This window comes from Mercenaria mercenaria, chromosome 7 (assembly GCF_021730395.1).
Source record: "Mercenaria mercenaria strain notata chromosome 7, MADL_Memer_1, whole genome shotgun sequence".
Classification (NCBI taxonomy): Eukaryota; Metazoa; Mollusca; class Bivalvia; order Venerida; family Veneridae; genus Mercenaria; species Mercenaria mercenaria.
Genome location: NC_069367.1, coordinates 34076691 through 34099101, shown reverse-complemented (window position 1 = coordinate 34099101; position 22411 = coordinate 34076691). Strand labels below are relative to the sequence as shown.

The window sequence follows — 22411 nt, the reverse complement described above, 5'->3', positions numbered from 1 at the left end:
AATCATGTTGTTTTATAGATTCATATAGAAGTATTATTCATGTAAAGATATAAAACATTTCTGTAAAAAAACACTATGTTAGCTTATGATATTGCTAAATTCGTGCTGTCATGTAACAGAAAATGAAAACATTTAATTAAATTTCTTTTCTTTTGAAACTTTGAATCCTGCGAAACATTGAAATCCGAAAATTAGTTCATAAACGAGCTTTCCCACAAACACATGTATACATAATAGTTTTCCTCGAGAAAAACGAAACTTGTGTGAAGATACATGTATTCCATTTTGACTGATTGTTCTTGTCCATATAACGGTACTTTTGTTTAACTTTCATGTCTAGAAGTTTGCCTTTTAAAACATGGTATTACAATAAAATAAAGTAATAAACTAAACAATACTGTATTTGACAGGCAATGGCAAAGAAAAACCCGAGCAATTTAACAAACTTAAAAAACATACGTGTTACTAAAACACACGCACACATGTTTTATTAACTGGTCTTGATCCAAGGTTTTCCATAGAAATCAAAGAAAGAAAGAATCTATTGAATTATGAATCAAGTTTCTGATTTTTTCTGATCAGCATTGGTGTACGTGTATCATAGAGATCCTAACTCATTTTTTTAAACAATTAGCTCTGATTCATCCTGTCTACTTATTTATAGTGTCTAAGTTGCTTGATTATACATAAATCAAATATGCCATTCAGATATGTGTTTGTACATACTATACAATTCAATCATGAAATCAAATTTATCGTGTAAACTGAAGTCTTTAGCTGTAAAGGTGACTGTTTTTCATGTTTTCCACGAACAAAACCGTGGCAAAAAAATGTAGGTCGTTCTAAAGAGATAATCCTACCGTGCAAACTCATGGAAAGCATGCAATTTTTTTTTTCAAGCTTGGATTTCATTTCTAAAGTAGACATGATATTGCGCGTCTGTTAATTTCACCCTGTCTTTGCACATCGTGGAAATCATGCTGTGTCTTTTGTTTAATTAAATGTACACATTCTCTCCCCCCTCTCTTCAGCTTTCAGTGAGGGCCTAACTTGCAAATTACACTATTTCATTAGAAAAGTATTCTTTGAAGTAGTTTTTCTCCTGTCGTCGAATGTTTCAATATTCCAAAGATATTTAGCTTTCAGTCGGAAATTATGTAATTTATGTTGATTCGTATTGTTTCCATAAAAAGTTTGGTGAAAAATCAAAGCTCTGCCTGTTCTATTCTGTTCTTTTCATTCTTTTCTATTTTTTTTATTAATTAGACAATTATGAACGTTATTATTTTAAAGACTATATTGAATCGTACATCAGTTGTTGGTATATGCAGTTCCGTAAATTAACACGGTTTAAGTTACATCAGAACTTTAAGAAATCCACAAGTTTTTTTTATTTCTTGGTACACTTTGAAGTAAAATGGAAGCAAGAAGCCTTTACCCTATTACACTTAAAATTATATTATTGTATTGTTTATAAAGTCAAAAATACCTACATATGTGATAATAAATTGTCATGCTTCGGAAAATATGATTTATTTGCCTCTAAAGTAGAGTAATTGAAAAGTTTACTGTTTTTCACTATATGTTCAATATAAGCGACGGTGATACTTTTAAAACAAAAGTGGAAGCAAGAAGATGTTCAGTTAGAATAAATATTTTCACATTAAATTGAAGAGAAGAAATTGAAGTTTTCTGTCATATCTGGTAAAATATTCACAAACCAAAAGACATATTAGAAATTAATCATTACAAATAAATTTCCTATATAATCTATTGCTCAAAGTAATGTCAATAGGGAAACCAATATTGCGTATCGGATAATTTTCAAGGGGGACAACCTACTATAATAAGCCAGTCAAATATAATAAAAGCTGGGGATGACAGTTAAATATTCTTTGTTAATTTATTAAATTATAATGTTTGTATATGAATGTACATAAATAGCATCCATTTACGTGCAAATACAAGACACACATGTAAAATGTCTATAATTGTATACGTCTGACCTTTTTTTGAAAGAAGCTGTTTTTTCTTAATATGTCACATGTTCCAAAAGTCTAACTTATTTGCAATAACATTTTCTCTTACTACAAGAATAATCTTACCTATTTGCAAGAGGAATTTTACATACCTCGACCTTTACTTGCAGTAACAAATACACTTACTTGCAACTGCAGGTTGAACCATAGGTATTGCCTTGGCAGTCACAGCCGCATCCTGATATTGACAATGACTGAGAGTTCTTGCAGAATTTATTACAAGTTGTATCGCAACTGATGCCTGGAATAACAGTTGGCACACTGAAGCATTGCAGTTTATTAACCTTTAGCCTGCTGGTGGCAACTGTTGCTGCCTTTGCGAACAGTGCAGACCAAGATCATGGTCTGCACTGCTCGCTATTCAGTCAGTAAATTGTCAGTGAACATCCCTTCAATAATGTCCAAATTGAATGATGGATAGTCCATGTTAGAAATTTAGCAGGTTAAAGGTTAAACAAAATGGATTTAAAGCCTAAATTTAAAGACCAGTCCATTTTAGAAATTTAGCAGGTTAAAGGTTAAACAAAATAGATTTAAAGCCTAAATTTAAAGACCAGTCCATTTTAGAAATTTAGCAGGTTAAAGGTTAAACAAAATAGATTTGAAGCCTAAATTTAAAGACCAGTCTATTTTAGAAATTTAGCAGGTTAAAGGTTAAACAAAATAGATTTAAAGCCTAAATTTAAAGACCAGTCTATTTTATAAATTTAGCAGGTTAAAGGTTAAACAAAATAGATATTAAAGCCTAACATGTTCAGGAAAAGTTACTATTTACAACTGTTTCCCGTTTCCTCGCATACATATGATACATGTACCTTTAAACTTATGGTTATCACTTTGAAATGGAATTTCACTTTAAATTATTATACTAGAACCTAAAAGTAATTACCATAGTAACCATCAGCACAGTCGCACGAGCAAGTTGACGGATTCCACGTGCCTCCATTCTCACATGTTCCGGAACAGCTTGCCACTAAACAGGATGTTAATATTTTTCATTAGATACAAATCTAAAATTCCTAGTGGAATTTTTTCAAAATACAATACTTTTTTAACAATCACAATGCTGTCAAACAGAATGAATTATTCAACACGATAATTTATTCAACAACTTTCGTTTGTTTTGCTTTTGATGGAAAACTGATTTTGAATCTTCTGATTATTTAAATATTATGCAAGAATGTTTGGAATATATGTTGGTATAAATCATGTACACATTTTCTCTTCCTTCCCCACCACACAACTGATTTGAAGAAACACATGAATGCAGTGGCTTTTAAATTGTAAACTAGACAGTTCTTTAGGCAGGCAATACAAAAACAAAATTGGAAACCCAGAAAAAACACAACAATAACAGATTAAAAAGAAAATCTCACACGCACAAAGACAATATCAAAACAAAAATCAATCATCCGAGATGCTGTCACGCGCATTGTGCTATAGCAAGTATTATCTTTTGGCCATGTCCTTCACTACATATTTCAAATACAACTGTCTGTGTGATAACTTGCTGACTGTATGATAAATGACTAATTTTGTGATAAGTGGCTGACCTTGTGATAAATGGCTGACTTTGTGATAAGTGGCTGACTATGTGATAACTGGCTGACTTTGTGATAGCTGGCTGACATTGTGTGATAACTGGCTGACATTGTGATAAGTGGCTGACTTTGTGATAACTGGCTGACTTTGTGATAATTGGCTGACATTGTGATAACTGGCTGACTTTGTGATAATTGGCTGACATTATGATGACTGGCTTACATTGTGATAATTGGATGACATTGTGATAACTGGCTGACTTTGTGATAAGTGGCTGACACTGCGAAAAAAGGGTCAATATACGGGAGTGTACGGTCCCGTATATTTCGAAAATACGGGAGTATACGGGGTGTATATTACAAATATACGGACCTAGTATACAATCCCGTATTCGGAACATCTAGTATACGGGAAGTCCGTATATTTGTCATGCATATACGGGATCCCGTATACGGCGAATATACATACATGTATATTTCCCGTATATATTAAATATACGAGTTTTCAAAAAAAAAAAATCAATTAGAAATGGTGTTTATTAGTGTTCTGCTTTAACATAGATTTTATTTCCATGTATTCGAAGGGTCTTTGAAATTTATCCCGTATACTTGTCGTATTTTAGAATATACGGAACACGTGTACACGAGCCTGTATATTCCGGATATACGTAGTATACGGATCCCGTATTTTTGACATATACGGACTGCAACTGCATCTAATATACGGGACATATACGGACCTGTATTTTCTAATATACGGGCATCGGATTTTTTCCGTATACGGATCCCGTACTTTTGACATATACGGGGCATATACGGAACTGTATTTTATTGATATACGGGCTACGGACTTGTCCCGTATATGCAGGGTATACGTAATATACGGATCCCGTACATGTGTCATATACGGAATTTATTTGCATCTGATATACGGAGATATACGGAACTGTATTTTGTTGATATACGGGCCAGGGTTTTCCCGTATATGCAAGATATACGTAGGATACAGATCCCGTATTTGTGTCACATACAGACTGAATTTGCTTTTTGTATACGGGAAATACACGGAACAGTATTGTTAACATATACGTTGGCCAGATTTTTCCCGTATATGCACTATCCCGTATTTTTATTTTATTAGAACTGATCTGGTATATGGGGCACACACTGAAAGATGACATAGAATGAAGGTTAAACAAACCTTTAGCAGAATACGGTATGTTAGGAAAAATCAAGACATGACAGGGTATGAGAAAAACATTATCATCAATGGAGACAAGTCAGATTAAATTAACATTATATATAACATAAATACTTTTTAAAAAAACAGTTGTTTTTTCTCGTACGATTATGCGTTATTTTTATTTTTTGTCCAAATGAAATAAGCAGAAAATGTAATTCTTGCATACCAGACGGGATTTCCGGTATTTTTACCGGTGCTGGAAAAATCCATCTTACACCTCGGGGTGTAAGATGACTCTCGTGCTTTAAATGACGTATTACGAACTACATATATGGAGATGATTCGTGTAGTTATATTTTCTTTCCAAAACGAAATAAAAATCCAATACCTTGACAGTTCCTCTTGGTTCCTGATAATATATTTCTCGATTCAAAGGACGTTATTTTATCAAAATTTCATAACGTTACGCTGCAACTGATAAAACAAAATCGGAACTAAACATTGCTATTTGTCTATGAAACGTCATGACATCTTTCCTGTTTACGGACCTTGCTTTCCCGCGCTTTGTTTAATTACGCTGCTATAAGAAATAGTTCTATAAAGAAGCCATTCGATTGATTTTATTTTTATTAATTTATTTCTTGATGTCGGTATGCAAGAAAAAGATTCTGTCACTGGTTATAGGTGCAGATGGGAATATCCGGCTCTCGGCTAAACAGTTACCCTCGAAGCCGGAAATTCCCATCTGCACCTTTAACCAGTGAAAGAATCTTATAGCAATCAATAACATTATGCATTTTTAGATGTTCGTTTCTAATTGAAAAACTAACAATTCGCACATTTAAATATGTGCCGCACCGTTAACGCAACAAATCAGTATAGTAACACTTCTTTATTACTGTTTATAAATTTTTCGTTATTCCAGTGAATGTTGATTCCCACTACAGGCTTTTTCGATTTGCCGTCTGCTAAAACAGCAGTACATCCTTTCTAATGTCTGAAGATGTATTCAAATTTAGCGCTTTGAAAAGATGCATGATGCATGATGCATTCTGTGTTGGAATTCAATATGTAAGCAGGTTACAAATGATGCACCCCATGGAAATATTCAGTTTCATGATCTCAATAAATGTAAGCTTTTATCTGTTGAGGTACGAATGTCACTGAGTACGATGGCTCATCCGGGCTGTCTGTCAGCATCTATTGACCAAACTTCTCACATAAGCGTTTTCTCTATCATGAAAACAAATCGTCGTCCAGTTGGAGTTAATTGAAAAATCTCTTGTGTCAACCTGAAATAGAATTTGCAAGCATTAAATGTTATATAAATGGACTCTTGTAGTTAACAGAGAATGATATCTTTTAACGCTATAAATGATGTGAAAAATATGACAAATGAAATGACGTGTGGGCAGGGATGACATCATTTAAGTGCTCATTTCGCGCAAAGAAACTAGATATACAGTCAACTTATTTAAGGTATTTTAAACATTAAAGTGTTTCATTTGCGTTTAATAGTTATATTACGTTAAAATCTATCCCCAACATTATATTTTATATAAAATGCATGGTGTTCATAGTGCCGACACACGTAGCCACCTCATTTGAAGAATTGTCTTCAAACTGACATAAAGTCACGACAAAAGTAGGGAAGATATTTTCAAGAGAAATTTTACCTGCAACAATTGTTTACTTCAAAAGCAAATAAAGTGCAGTGATGTGATCTAAATAACACTTTCCCATTCTATTTCTACTAAAATGTAAAAAAATAAATCCATTATTTAAACGAAAGCTAGCTTAAAAATAAACATTCGTAGCCATTTATTGTAGCAAAAAATTGAGTCACATAACCTGATCGTCGTTATTATGCTATATTAGTGTTCTGTAACCTGTCCGCCATTACGCGATTCATTTTGTTTCAAACATTTATTAAAACTTTGTAAATGAGCAAATTCTGTACGATATATACGATATATTTGCCACTAAATGTTTTTTTTTTTTTTTTTTTTTTTTTTTTTTTTTTTTTTTGATTAAATGATCTGAAGAGTTTCAAGAATTTCCAGTCTCGCGCTCAGTATAATATTCTCACTAAGATTTATTTTAGACAAGTAAAATGATTCACCAAAAACGTCTTATCTCTTCATGTTAAAATGCTTTAATTCAGCAGTCCTGTATTCAAGTATGCAATAGAAAACAAGTATAACTGTTAGATACATGTATCCAAATCTTATAGATTAACCTAAATGAAATATTAAAAGATATCAGAGTATCAATATAATTTACATTATTTCGTATAAGTGTTACCGAATACTAGTATTCGATACTATCAGATCATAAAGGCTATCTTTCAAATTGAAGTTTGGTCAAATTACGAACAACAGAATAGGAATTTTTGTTTCTCAACTATTTAGAAATACCATATCAAGAGAAAATAAAAGATGACAGCGTCAGGAATCGAACCCGGACTGCCGCGGCAATAAAGAAGTTTTCCGCTGTCGTTACCATAAACGCTGAGGAGAGTTTGATGTTCAGTGCGCGTTAAATATACAAACGCTTTTCAATTTTCATCATAAAAAGTAGTTAAAACAATTAATTCTCATTTTCTGTAACATATAGTCTGTCAGTAATTAAGAAATATAGCATTAATTTCCAGAGATTAAAAAAAAAATGTCGAGCTTTGCCTTTAATGTCTGTATTTGGTATTCTTTTAATTTTTCGTTTGAAAATTGCGTTATCCGACCAGTGTTGTTTCAAGCTGGGTCATAAAATATGTTAATACACTTAGTGATAGGTATTTTTATGGTTTTTACGTTGTATTTATGTATCACTTTATTCTGTCTTTGTATCGTCTTTTTCTCTCGGGAATTTAGTTTTTATGATTTTTACACTTATTTCACTTGACAAATTTAATATCACTGGAGAGAAAATTTTAACACAAACTAGAAAATAAAAGATTTTTGCTGTTTTTTTGTTGTATATAAAAACGCTACTTAGAAAACCTTTAAAGTACGTCATTTTGCGCTCTGCTAAAAAAAAAAAAAGACGTTTGTGGTCATGGCTGCAAAATAGGTAATAACAGAAAACTGAAAATATATCAATCTTTCGGAAATACATATGTAAATTATGAAAATTTCGTAATAGTCCGTTGAAAATCGGTAGGTGGTTTATATTTGAAATAAAAGACTTAGCTACGCAATTACTTATATTGTGTACATATATATAATAATATGAGCCAGGCCATGGGAAAACCAACATAGTGCGTTTGCAGCCAGCCTGGATCCAGACCAGCCCGCGCATCCAGGATCTTTGTTGTTCGCCTTCAAACCTTATTGCAATTAGAGAAACTGTTAGCGAACAACATGGATCCTGACCAGCCTGCGCATCCGGATCCATGCAGGTCGCAAAGCCGCTATGTTGGTTTTCTCATGGCGCGGCTCATATGTTTAATATCATGTTTCATATATTTACAAGAAAGTAAACTTATGTGTTAGATGTATAATATCTAACGATTTCTAAATATTTCATAATATGTTTTAAGATCGAAATTACAGACATACTCGATTTCTTTTCTAACAAATGACTTTTTTGTTTTCAGGATGATTGAATATGCACGTGCGCAGGTCTATCTATGCACGTGAACAGGTCTGGTTAGAGTTAAAACACGTTTACATGCACAGATCGACCTTCCCGCGAGATTTTTAATGTTCTTACAGTTGTTTTCAAAATATATAAACCATAGGCTAACAAAAGGTGTGTATTTTTTTCCATATTGAAAGAGAATAAAACTTTCCAAAATTCTGAATTTTTTTTATAACCAACCTTTTTTGATATGATACTATGAAACAATAATACGCATCACAACCGCTTACATTTTAGTCTAGAAAAGCATTATTTTGTCAGTTAGATTACCCATTTTCTAAAGATAAAAGATCGTAAATACTAACTTCATGATTCCAGTTTTGATCGAATGAATGAATGTACGTGTCGCCTAATTCATTCGTAAAGAAGTTAACCGTGGCTACTTTGCTTCTGCGAAATATATTTTATTCTTTACAACATTTTTTCTCGTTTAACCACAATGGTATTCATGAAATATTTTTGCACGATATTTTCTTTTATTTCAAACACTTGCAACATTAGCTTTTGGCGACTGGATTTTTTGTCTACTAATGAATGAAAGAATGGATGAAATAATTACTGAATTAACTGTGATTGAATGACTGAATGAATGAAAGATTTCACGAATGAATGAAACTACTTAACGGCTATTCTGAATTTCCTTTTTCATATTAAAATTATATAATAATTTAGTAAATAGACAATTTTTTTACTGACGCTAGCAATTAAAAGAGTATTTCGTCTGAAGTGTATTATTTAATCTACATTGTACATTAAATATTTTCCTTTAAATCGCAGCAACTCGTGTTCCCGATTAATTTAAAAACCAAAAACAAAACAACAGTGAACAGGAGAATTACAAGGCTAACTCCATTTTCATACAACCTTTCGACTATTTATTAAGTCTTCATCAGGAAGTCAACAAATATGATATGAAATAAACAACGTCATGAATTTAAGTATTTCATGATCTGCCTTGTTACAAAAAGAATTCATATTGAGAAAAAACCTGTCTAATTCAGTTAATCAAAAATTAAATCAAATAAGTACTTACCCGAGCCTTCATCTTCTTCTGCAGAATAACGCTATGTCAAGACATTTTTGCAATATACAGATTAGTGCGTGCGGTCACTTCAACCAGATGTTATCGCCTCGGGCTAGATGAATGCGCGCTGATTGGCCGATTCCATTAAACGACAGAGGGTTAAATTAGGCCATGCCGATTATCTCATAAATTTAATTAATATGCATCAATTAATGTTGCAGTAAAACTGTGCCGCAGAACCTATATGTACAATTTATTTACGAAGAGATGGATGAATGAGTGCAAACTTATATAGCATTTTGATGAAGTCTATGTTAGACGATTGTGTTTATTTTTTTTAATATGTCCGTAAGTATTGACCTGGCACTCATTAATCTTTGCAAATATTTTCGGGCGTTTTCGTTAATTTACCTAGTATTTGTATTTTGAAAATAACCATATTTTACAGCTAACAAATGTCACGGTGGGTTTGATTTCCAGGCACGTTACCACGGGTATCATTTTTTAAAAATGTAATGTAATGTTAACGATACCTGTTTTATTTTTACATTAATTTATGTATCATACTTTAAAAAAAAAATTATTGTTTTCTCTTGTAGTATTTATATTCTAGTACGCTTATGACGGGTAACATGCCTTTTTATCTAAGATACTTTAACCAAATTATTCTACTTTGTTACAACGAGTAAATATGATAATTTTTAGTAAATAGACCATAAATATCACGATACGTTTGATCAAATAAGTGGTATTTGTAAGTTTGCATATAAAATTTGGGGGAAAAGGTATGGTCAGAGGTAGGATTCGAACCCACGACCCTGATATTAGCAGCAACACCGCTTGTCCACTCAGTTACCTGCACATGCAACAGTATATCAATTAAGAGTTATATATAAATATTTATATTGCTATTTGTGATCGAACACTGAAAATCAATTTACGGAAATATACGAAATATTCATTAGTGCCAGGTCACTACCAACGGAAACTACAACCACGAGAAATAACTTGGAACGGTGTATACTACGGTAGCATAGAGGGGACATGTTCGCACTTGTTAGCTATCACGTTCGCTTATGTTAGCTAACACGTTCGCACGTGGTAGCTAACACGTGCGCACGTGATAAATAAAATGTTTCCTATGTCCCCGCTATGCAACCGTTGTATACATAGAAGCATCCGCGGAATTATTTTTAAAATACGAACACATATTTCACTTAATAGTTCATAAGTAACAGCTAAAATTAAACAGAGAAGTATAAAATACATTTTATAGCTCACTGAATTGAACTAAACTGAATGACTACGGTTAATTATGTGCTTTCTTAATAATCAAAATGTCATGTTATCTACACGTTGGTTTAAAGGTCCGACCTACCCGAATGGGGCCTCAGTGGCCGAGTGGTTTAGATCGCTGACTTCAAACAACTTGCCCCTCACCGATATGGGTCCGAGCCTCATTCGGGGTGTTCTCCATGTGAGAAAGCCATCAAGCTGGCTTACGGAAGGTCGGTGGGGCTACCCAGGTGCCAGCTCGTGATAAAATATTGCACGGAGGGCACCTGTTGTATTCCTTCACCAAAAAAGCTGGCAAGTCGTTATAGGATCAATAATTGTATCGATGTTATATTAAATCCAACAAAAACACAAAAACGACCTACCCGGACGGTAGCAGACCAGGATCTTGCAAAATTCGAGTAAGAATAAAAAATGCGAGTAGGAAGTCATGGCACTAGAATATTTTCGCGATCACGCTTAAAAATCGAGGAATTCGCTCAAACTGTCCTATTCTCTTAAAACAAACTCCTTTGAGGTAGTTGATTCATTATATCTTGTTGTTATTCTTTAAATTTTAGAATCAATTTCATAAGTAAAGTATCAACACACGTCTTTGGTGTTATATTCTACGGAAGGTCTTATATTGTTACTGTATAAAACAGGGATGGATTAGTTGATTATTTTTTTCTATACTAGTAATTATTTGCATTGTATACACGAGCGTTGGAAATGAGCAGCAGAAAGAGTAATTAATGCATGCATTTGATTTTTACAACGGCGATGATACACGAATGTGTTTATCACTACAAATAAATAAGGATGAATGAATTTTTTTTCTCAATCGGATATTTAGATTGAATGTAAAAGTAATTCGGAAACGCGCAAGAAGAAATGATGGATTTATTCATGTCTTTGATTTTATACCTGTTTTAGCCCGCGATTGTTTTTATCAGTTCGTGAGATATTAGTGCTATACATCTATTTCCTCCATTCATTCATTCATTCATTCATTCATTCATTCATTCTTTCATTCATTTGACATACATGTACACGTTCAAAAACATGCAAAACGTTTGTCCTTTGAAATGGCCGGAAAATATAATTTTCACTACATATATTGATTGCATGGCTTATCATTCATAATGATTTTTCATTAGTATCGACAAGGAAAGAAATTGATAGCTTAATCAATCCTAATTGCTTGTACTGAAAAAGAAGAAGAAGAAAAACATGCAAGATACAAGAAGAAAGGATGAATTATTTGAGGTCTTTGAGTTTATATTTGCGATGGTTCGCGAATGTTTATTTTTCAATTTTGGACGCACAAGAACAAAGAATGAATTATTCCATGCCTTGATTTTCCATTTGAATGAGTTTACTACAAGAAATCCATCTTCTTCTATCAATATTAAAGGGCCTTGACACCAGATTTTAGCTAATATGATCTTTCTTTAAAAATGAAAATTGGTCATATTATGAACATTAGAACAAGCTATTCTTTGCACACATTTTATGAAAAGAATGTTAAACAAAGCACAAGATATTTATGAGCTGGGAATCGAACCCGGATTGCCTAGGCAATATAAAGCCCCTAAACATCTTGACCAGCACACCACGGAGGAATTTGTACGACCGTTTAAATAAAGCTTTATAATTAACGCAGTTTACCTTCGGTACCCCGTGACAAACGTTTTCAGTCTAATAGATTATGAATGAAAAATTTAGTGAATATCGGGACTGGATTCTTTGTCTGTATACACTGAATGTAGAAATTGTGAAAACACGAAGGAATATATATTGTACATTGTAGAAAGTTCGAAACATGGAAGAAAGGATGAATTAATCAATGTCGTTGATTTTTATACGCCCGAAGGGTGCGTGTAATGATATGACGCTGGTGTCCGTCTGTCCGTTAGCTTTTCTGTAACCGCTCTGTAACTCTTGAACCCTTCAAGGATTTCGAAGAAATCTTGCCACAAATGTTCAACATATCGAGACAACGTTTTAATGGCTCGCTTCAATATTAAGGTCATACATAGAGGTCAAAAGTTATATGATATTGTTTCGCGTCCGCTCTGTAATTATAACTACTCTTGAACTGCTTGAAGGATTTAAAGAAACTTAGCATAAATGTCAACAACATCGAGACGACGTGCAGAGGGCATGTTTCGGATTGCTCGCTTCAAGATCAAGGCCACACTTGTGCTTTAATAAAGGCAACTAACATGCATATTTCATTTCAAAGTATATATAGATTTTCAAAAGCTCTGTCATAATGTATATAAAACAGCAATGTATCATTAACCCATGAATCTTTGCTGCAATTTTAGCCTAAAAGTGTCATATACCGCTAGCAAAAACTTGGAGAACAGAATTTCCTTTTAATTATTGCTCTAACCTTTTAATGACCAGATTATAATCATTTATATTTTTGCCAAACATTACTAAGTATGATTATATACACATTTCTGAATCCCGTATTTCCGCCACATACGGCAATTATACGGAGTTGTATACAAAGCATATACGGGAAATATACGTCCCCTATTTTCGAAATATACAAATTATTCATATCCCGTATTTCCAGAATAAACGGGAAATATACGGTGTTGTAAACCAAGAATATACGGGAAATATTAGTCCCGTATTTTCGAAATATACAAATCATTTAAATCCCGTATTTCCGGCATATACGGGCAATATACGGAGTTGTATACGAACGATGTACAGGAAATATAAGTCCCGTATTTTCGAAATATACACATTATTCATATCCCGTATTTCCAGAATATACGGGAAATATACGGTGTTGTATACCAAGAATATACGGGAAATATTAGTCCCGTATTTTCGAAATATACAAATCATTTAAATCCCGTATTTCCGGCATATACGGGCAATATACGGAGTTGTATACGAACAATGTACGGGAAATATAAGTCCCGTATTTTCGAAATATACAAATTATTCATATCCCGTATTTCCAGAATATACGGGAAATATACGAGGCTGTATACGAAACATATACGGGAAATATATGGTCCGTATTTCCGTAATATACGGGTTAATTTATTCCCGTACACCAGACATATACGGGAAATATAAAGTGTTGTATACGATCAGAATAACCCTTTTAAAAAACCCGTATTTCAATAATATACGGGTTATCGTATATCAAGAATTCCGTATTTCATAGTATACAGAAACCCGTATTTTATTAGTATACGGACTTTTAAATATACAAGTCCCGTACACGCCCGTACTTTAGTTTTCCCGTATTTCTTCCCGTATATTGGTAATATACGGAATCCCGTACACTCCCGTATATTAACTCTTTTTTCGCAGTGTGATTTTGTGATAACTGGCTGACTTTGTGATAGCTGGCTGATATTGTGATAACTGGCTGACTTTGTGATAACTTGCTGACATTGTGATAACTGGCTGACTATTTGATAACTGGCTGACATTGTGCTAACTGGCTGACTTTGTGATAACTGGCTTACATTGTGATAACTGGCTGACTTTGTGATAAGTGGCTGGCTTTGTGATAACTGGCTGACTTTGTGATAGCTGGCTGACATTGTGATAACTGGCTGACATTGTGATAACTGGCTGACTTTGTGATAACTGGTTGACTATTTGATAACTGCCTGACATTGTTATAACTGGCCGACTTTGTGATAACTGGCTGACATTGTGATAACTGGCTGACTTTGTGATAAGTGACTGACAGTGTGATAACTGGGTGACTTTGTGATAACTGGCTGACAATGTGATAACTGGCTGTCTTTGTGATAAGTGACTGACCTTATGATAACTGGCTGACTTTGTGATAGCTGGCTGACTTTGTGATAACTGGCTGACTTTGTGATAGCTGGCTGACTATGTGATCACTGGCTTACTATGTGATAACTGGCTGACATTGTGATAACTGGCTGACTTTTTGATAACTGGCTGACTTTGTGATAACTGACTGACTTTGTGATAAGTGGCTGATTTTGTGATAATTGGCTGACATTGTGATAACTGGCTGACATGGTGATAACTGGCTGACTTTGTGATAACTGACTGACTTTGTGATAACTGGCTGACTATGTGATAACTGACTTACTTTGTGATAAGTGTCTGACTTTGTGATAACTGAATGACTTTGTGATAACTGACTGACAATGTGATAACTGGCTGACACTGTGATAAGTGGCTGACTTTGTGATATCGGCTGACTTAGTGATAACTGACTGACTTTGTGATAACTGGCTGACGTTGTGATAACTGACTATGTGATAACTGACTGACTTTGTGATAACTGGATGACTATGTGATAACTGGCTGACTTTGTGATAACTGGCTGACATTGTGATAGCTGGCTGACTTTGTGATAACTGGCTGACTATTTGATAACTGGCTGACTTTGTGATAACTGGCTGACATTGTGATAACTGGCTGACTTTGTGATAACTGGCTGACATTGTGATAAAATATATTAAATATTATACTAATTCAAGATTAACGGTTTATTTTTACTTCGGATTTAACATACAAATGTATATAAAACCCGCATGATAACTTAAGCGATAACAACAAACATGTTTGATAATTATGATTTTTCTTCATTAAAACGTTTCAAAACAGAAAATAGTTTTGTATAATATTGCAGTACGCACTTAACTTCTATCATAGACAACCTTTTTGAGTTCAACGATGCATGGGAACCATAACAATCAAACGATAATATAAACATGTTGTTGTTTAAATTATCGTGCGGGAGTAGGACTGTTAATATGACGAAGGAAACATTTATACTAACTTTCTGACGCTGTTGGCAGTGAGTATGTATACGTTACTCCGGCGTTATTGTTATTACCGTTGTTAAAAAGCTACAAATAATTAGATGATAATGTAAAGGTGATGACAGAAAATTGCAATAACAGTAATAATAAGAATATAATTATGTAACAATAATTACTGTAATATGGCACAATTTTTTTTTAAAATAAATTAACGAAATACACTTTGGAACATTTTATACGCCTATGATCAGGGTAAATTAAAGCAATGTTCGCACTACCTTGCTTTGAGAAAAATTTTGACGTCAGTTATGACGTTACTTGCCCAATGACGTCTGGTTTATTACAAGTCTTGCATAATTTTTACCACACTATTGTAATGAAAATAAAAACAAGAGCTGTCACTATTAGTGGCAAATGCCCCCGAGCATTTATGCCAAGTATTGTTTAAATCCCTTCATGATGGCAGAATTATGGACCGGACAAGAAACAGACCATGTTAACCTTTAACCTCAAAGTGTGACCTTGACCTTAGAGCTAGGGGTCTAGATCTTGCACATGACATGTCGTCTCATTATGGCGCACATTTATGCCAAGTTATTTCAAAATCCCTTAATGATGGCATAATTACAGCCCGGGCAATAATCTACACGGACGCGCGGACAAACGGACGGACAGTGCGATTTTAATATGCCCAACTGCTTGTAGTTCATTTTTGTGACAAATCTGTGTCTAAACACACCGTTCATCTACATTTGAGCCTTGCCATGAGAAAACCAACATAGTGGCTTTGCGACCAGCATGGATCCAGACCAGCCTGCGCGTCCGCGCAGTCTGGTCAGGATCCATGCTGTTCGCTAACAGTTTCTCTAATTGCAATAGGCTTTGAAAGCGAACAGCATGGATCCTGACCAGACTGCGCGGATGCGCAGGCTGGTCTGGATCCATGCTTGTCGCAAACCCACTATGTTGGTTTTCTCATAGCGTGGCTCATTTTTACTTTTAAAAATGAATCACTCGATTAACAAGATGTTTTGGTATCTAGCAACTCAAGCTCATGTCCTTGTGGTTCAATCCAAACTCTGAATCGTGTTAAACAAACACAAGAAGGTCTTGATTATTATATGAGCTGCGCCATGAGAAAACCAACATAGTGCGTTTACGACCAGCATGGATACGCACAGTCTGGTCAGGATCCATGCTGTTCACTTTCAAACCCTATTGCAATTAGCGAAACCGTTAGCGAACAGCATGGATCCTGACCAGACTGCGCGGATGAGCAGGCTGGTCTGGATCCATGCTGGTCGCAAAGCCACTATGTTGGTTTTCTCATGGCGCGGCTCATATTAATATTTGTGTAGTGAAGTCGTAAACAATTCTAAATGACATAATTAATTTATCTTTAGAAAAAAATGACAGGTTAAGCATCACATTTTATTCAGAAATGTTCTTAGTACTTCAAAGAAATATACTAATCATTTAGCGACCTTTATATGCATTTCACAATAGCAGGACAGAATTGTAAATACAAGGTATGCACACTCACCCAAATGTCAGCAGCCTGGTTAAGCGGTCCCTGGGCGTACATATATTGTTTATTCCATGCAAAATACCAATGTGTTCCAGCAAAACTAACTGGGGTTGATGTTGTAATTAGGGTTTGATAACTGATGACAGCTTGCGAGCCAGTATCCTTTGTTTTAAGCTCTATTATTTCATTGAAATCAATAATAAATTAAAAAGAAAGACATTTTTTGTTCATATTTTCAAATATGAAATTTGGGTCTAGTATTTCTTAAAATAAATGCATTTCTTTGTAACATTTGCAAGACTAATCACCCATATGTAACAAGTGAATGAAGTATTACCATGCTAAAAAAAGTCCTCTACTAGAAGGAAACTAATTTTCTCTACTATCAATGACGGATATACAATATTATAATATGTATAAAGTATAATACGTTATAACACAACGTTTGAATTAAAATTTGGATATGTAAAATATCTAGCTGTTGATGGCTGATAACATCTATAGATGTAAAAGAAAATATAACTTTATTACGAAATTGTAGGGATAATATGAGACAAAATGTAAGAAATCATCATATTAAAGGGAAGTAATACTGAATAAAAATACCCCAACAAATATTTTAACTTGGTCCAACGGTACATGAGCTTATATTAAAACATTTCACAGGCGGGACAGGAAAATATCAATGTTGACATTTGATCTTTAAATTGACCTTGAATTTTGAGCTAGGGGTCTGGGTATTGTTCATAACATAGTGTATAATAATGGGGACCATTTGTGTCAAGTAATATTAAAGTCCAATAATGGATGGCAGAGTTATGAACCAGACAGGAAAGGAATGAAAACCATATTGACCTTCGACCTCCGACTGTGACCTTGACATAAGAGTTATAAAGAAATGGGAAATGAGTGGTGTGCAAGATGTGTTGTCTCAATATTAGGCACATTTGTGTCAAGTAATATTCAAATTCCTAAATGGACGACATCATGAGTTATAGACCAGATAGAAAAAAACCCAATACATCTGATAAGGCTTTTCTATATTTCAAGTAGATATCTAAAGATAAAATATTTTAGGGGAAAAAGGGCACTGGGTATTTTCATCTCCTTGTAATGTAAATTTCTAACGTAAAAGGTCTATAATAATTTTAAGAAAAGGTGAATAGTTACTACTAACATTGTGACTGATTTAATTTAAGAATGCAGTCAAAACTACCAAAGACAATATTTACCAAGATAATGATTTTGCATAGTGCTGTATACAAAATAGACCTGTATAAGTGTAGAATTTGTTGGTAAACGAACAATCCTTGCTCTTTCACCTAAAATGAGAAAAAAATAGTTATCATTAACAAAATGAGTATATGTATATCGGTATATGTTAAAATACAAAAGCATGCATGTACTTTTGTACACAATATAATAAGCAAACATTTACCAAAACAAATTAAAGTGTTTCATTTGATCCCTCCCTATGGAATATGTAACCATCATTACTTTAAAATTACTGTCATCAATGGTTTTTAAAACAAGTTGTGTTACTAGTAGAAAAATATTTACTTTTAGCTATCACTGTGTCATAAACTCCCTCTACTATTTGACATGTAGAGTTATCTCCCCCGCACACTCCGCAGCCGTCCTTCTGCGTGTTGCCAGATGTATGATCACATCCAAATAACTAAACAATAACAAAATGCATCACAAAATGTTTTCTATTTGTGTACAAGTATATAAAAGTAACGAAAATATAAAAGCCCCAAATGAGTGTATAAAGATAATGTTTTGAAAATTAGGTCCTTACATTGTCAATACAGATGTTGATTTAGACAAAAACAACATTGTGGATAACCAATTATTTATTCTAAAGCTATTAAAGGAATATTTTACTGAAGCAATGAATTTGTAACCTTTTGCTTTTGCCGGCCAGTCAGGTTAACAATACCGTTTGTTAACATTTTAATGACATTTTGGCAAACGTCATTGCAGACTGAAAGTACACCATATGTGATTATAATGTAAGATTATCTTCCATATTTATTACATACGGAAACATCCTAGGCACCCCCAGGTTTTGTTAACGCATAACGCTTTACTAACACCTATATGATCTTTGTGGGTACGGCCATATTTAAAGTAAATAACATATTGAAAAAATAAACATTATATTTCCACCTTTAGGATAATTTCGCTTATTACACGTACGCGCAATGCTCATTATCTACGAGATTTTAACCACTTGCGCCAGACCAGAAAGGAAATGCCACTATACATGTCCTACCCCTAGGTATACTATAAGAACCATGGTCGTGAACGGGAAAATATACTAACCCATTTCAATGGCGCATTTCTCACCTAAAACGCATATTTTGGTAAATGAGTACTATGCATATTGAACATGTGGCAATTTATCTTCCATTGTGCACCAGTCATATTGTCTCAATATTTCATATCACAGAGACACTCCGTGAACTTTATGCTTTCGTCATCGTTTCAGAAAAACTTGGATGGACTTCCCTAATAAACTTCCGGTCTAGATGACATGCTAGTCGAAATGTAAACAAACAAAAACAGAATGTAAAATATTCGCAGCTACACGATAAAACTCGAAATGATGAATGAAAGTCATCGTAGAAATGATTTTGAATTTGAATCATACAGTGGTACACATTTGTATTGATTATTTAATTCACATTGCACATTTCTGTTGCATATACACATTCTAGCGTATTGACATACATAATCAGCCAATCAGAATAATTTTGTTATCTAAGCCGGAACTACATTAGGGAAGTCCATCCAAGTTTTTAACGTAACTTTGACGAAAGGCTCATTTGCAGACAGGCGATGGAGTTTCTACTGTATCTTTTTAAAATGAATATGGACTTTAAATTTTCGAAGTTTTGTATTTGTATTCGATTTTGTATTTATAAGCATTAATTTATGTAAAGAAGACATAGGGATTTACTTGGAATACTTGATTTTTTACTTACAAAACAATATCCTTGAACACACGTTCCATACATGTCCGATTTTCTCGGTAGGTTGTTGTTCTCCACAAATGTCGACAACGAACTGTGCGAACATGGAGTTCCATGCGGAATTATACCATGCCTTTCTGATGAAGCGGCAGCGTAACCATCCACAGTGTCACATACAACATTGCACTGGGCTTCGTCTGCGTAAATTTATAGTAACAGTAAATTTACTTTTCCGTTGCAAGATACAATTTCTTGCCTGTGGTTATACCTTGTTACATTGTATACCTAATTTCTTGGTCATTTGCCTGTCCTTGATGTGTTCCTTGACTTGATATAAACCGGATTCATTTCTAAAGCATACTTAAAGACACGTCATGGCTGAGATAGTTTAGCATTATTACAATACACAGTCGGTATTGAAATTGTGTTTCCAATACATGTGCTCATTAGATAAATCCTCAATATCTATGTGAAAATAAGGGATGTGTTTTGTATGATTGCAACACTGTGAGTTGCTCTAATTACTGACAAATGACTGAAACAATAGGAATTCGTACGAGACATGGATAGACAAAACGACAGTGAGGTAACAATATATTCTTTTATTGTTTTAATGTATGAGTTGTAAGCTACAATATAGAATACCCATTTTATGAAAATCAAACAGGAAGTTAGAAATAACAGAAAAAAAGTTAATAAGGTCATGAGTCATCATATACCTGTCAAAATTTGTCATTAGTTTTCACAAGCTGTCAAAATTATTTTTATCTCTCTATTCTGCAAATGCATTGTTTTTTGAAAGTCTTTTGTTCGGATATTGTAGTGTGAAACTTACTTTACATTCCACATTAATATTTGTGCTTGAAATTGCTTTGTTGAGCTCAACGAAATCACATATGAATGTCTATTTTTTAGTTTATTGTCTGTTATAAAGGTACCAACTCTCAATATTAAGATACAAGAATTGTTCCTTTCTGGTAGACAAAGGAAACTATTTGGCTGAATCATAATATAACGGTTTTTGGAAAGAACTGAATATTCTTTGGTTTTTTGTTATTCACCGGAAATTTTGAAAAGTGACATCACCTTAAGTATTGGTTAATAACAAATCCTACGCAGATTTGTGAACATTTTGCAAATATAGAAATGAAATGTGTTACAAAATTACTAACGTTGCTGTTCTGTAACCGGTAGATCTATCCAATATTATAAAATAACTTCATTACTCACCACTGTTACCAGATTTTGCCCCTGTATTGAGGTAATTTGCCGAAACGAGGCCAATTAATGAGTACATGTTATCTGTTTTCCACTTAGTGCATGTTTCTCCTGCCCTTTGTGTAATCAGGTCAGCTTCTACTGAACTATCCCCATCACATGGCTACAAGTTAAAAATGCCTTCAGATTATTACAGACAGAACAAAAAACGCAAACTGTTGTTTAATAAAATCTGTAAGAAGATCATTTGCAAGCAGAGTACGCAAGCAAGCAAAAGTAACAGCAGATCGGAAATAAAGCAACCTTTTGTAGCTGGTAAAAATACTGAATGCCTAGTATGATTTAATACAATAATTCCAGACGCACATAACATTTATCAGTATCTTGAAAAGGGCGTTGCTCATAGTTTCAAATTTATATTACTTTGAAACCCGTACAATATTATCACTTGAAAATGACCTCCCGTTCCTAAGGTTTAACTGCTAGATCACGATGTACAGTGTATGTGTACATACATTGTACATACATATGGACGTATTTAAAGTTATATAAATAAATAATGGTTTGGTCATTTACATTGGATGTTTAGTATTTTCACTCCAGTACAAGATACAAATAATACAAGGGGAATATTTACATATATTTAAAGTACGACAGTTGATTTCACGATTAGAATTAATTAAATTAACATGTACCTGAGTATTGCAAAGTTCTGCATCATATGCGTCGCCTTCACAAAATGCGCTGTTTTGGGGCCTGTAAATAAAAAAAAAATAAAAAAAAAAATAATGGGAAAAGAAAATCGAAATCCAAGCTGTAACAAAATGGGATTCTAATGTATGTAACAGAAATTATCTAACTTAGAAGTCATTTTGAAAGACTCACTTTGGATTGTCACACGTTCGTATTCTGTACTGAACACCGTTTCCACACGTGCGGCTGCATGACGTCATTGTTCCCCATTCAGACCAACCTCCTGTTACTTTGTTTATCAAGGAAGGGTCAATACCGGTGTCTGTTACATTGATACACCGATAATTGGCCTGGCTTGTTGTACAAACCTAAATTACCAAAATATGGATGATCTCAGTTCAAACTTTCTATTAATTGGAATGAAATTATTAGTTGTTTTAAAAATTAGATCTAATTAATGATAATGCGACTTAGAAATATAACAGCAGACAAGGTTAGAC

General features: G+C 33.8%; 1 protein-coding gene across 5 annotated transcripts in view; it reads right to left on the bottom strand.

The window, feature by feature from the left end:
• LOC123554456 (A disintegrin and metalloproteinase with thrombospondin motifs 18-like) overlaps positions 1-22411 on the bottom strand; it is a 120002-nt gene that overhangs the window by 15651 nt on the left and 81940 nt on the right. For all 5 annotated transcript variants that reach the window (XM_045344620.2, XM_045344624.2, XM_045344622.2 and 2 more), the window contains exons 14-23: positions 22104-22279; positions 21914-21974; positions 21231-21381; positions 20013-20197; positions 18583-18700; positions 18255-18344; positions 17038-17198; positions 15512-15581; positions 2929-3012; positions 2166-2280 (exon numbers count right to left, since the gene is read on the bottom strand). In XM_045344620.2, the coding sequence (XP_045200555.2) occupies positions 2166-2280; positions 2929-3012; positions 15512-15581; positions 17038-17198; positions 18255-18344; positions 18583-18700; positions 20013-20197; positions 21231-21381; positions 21914-21974; positions 22104-22279 (1211 nt within the window). The remainder of the gene's footprint in view (positions 1-2165; positions 2281-2928; positions 3013-15511; positions 15582-17037; positions 17199-18254; positions 18345-18582; positions 18701-20012; positions 20198-21230; positions 21382-21913; positions 21975-22103; positions 22280-22411) is intronic.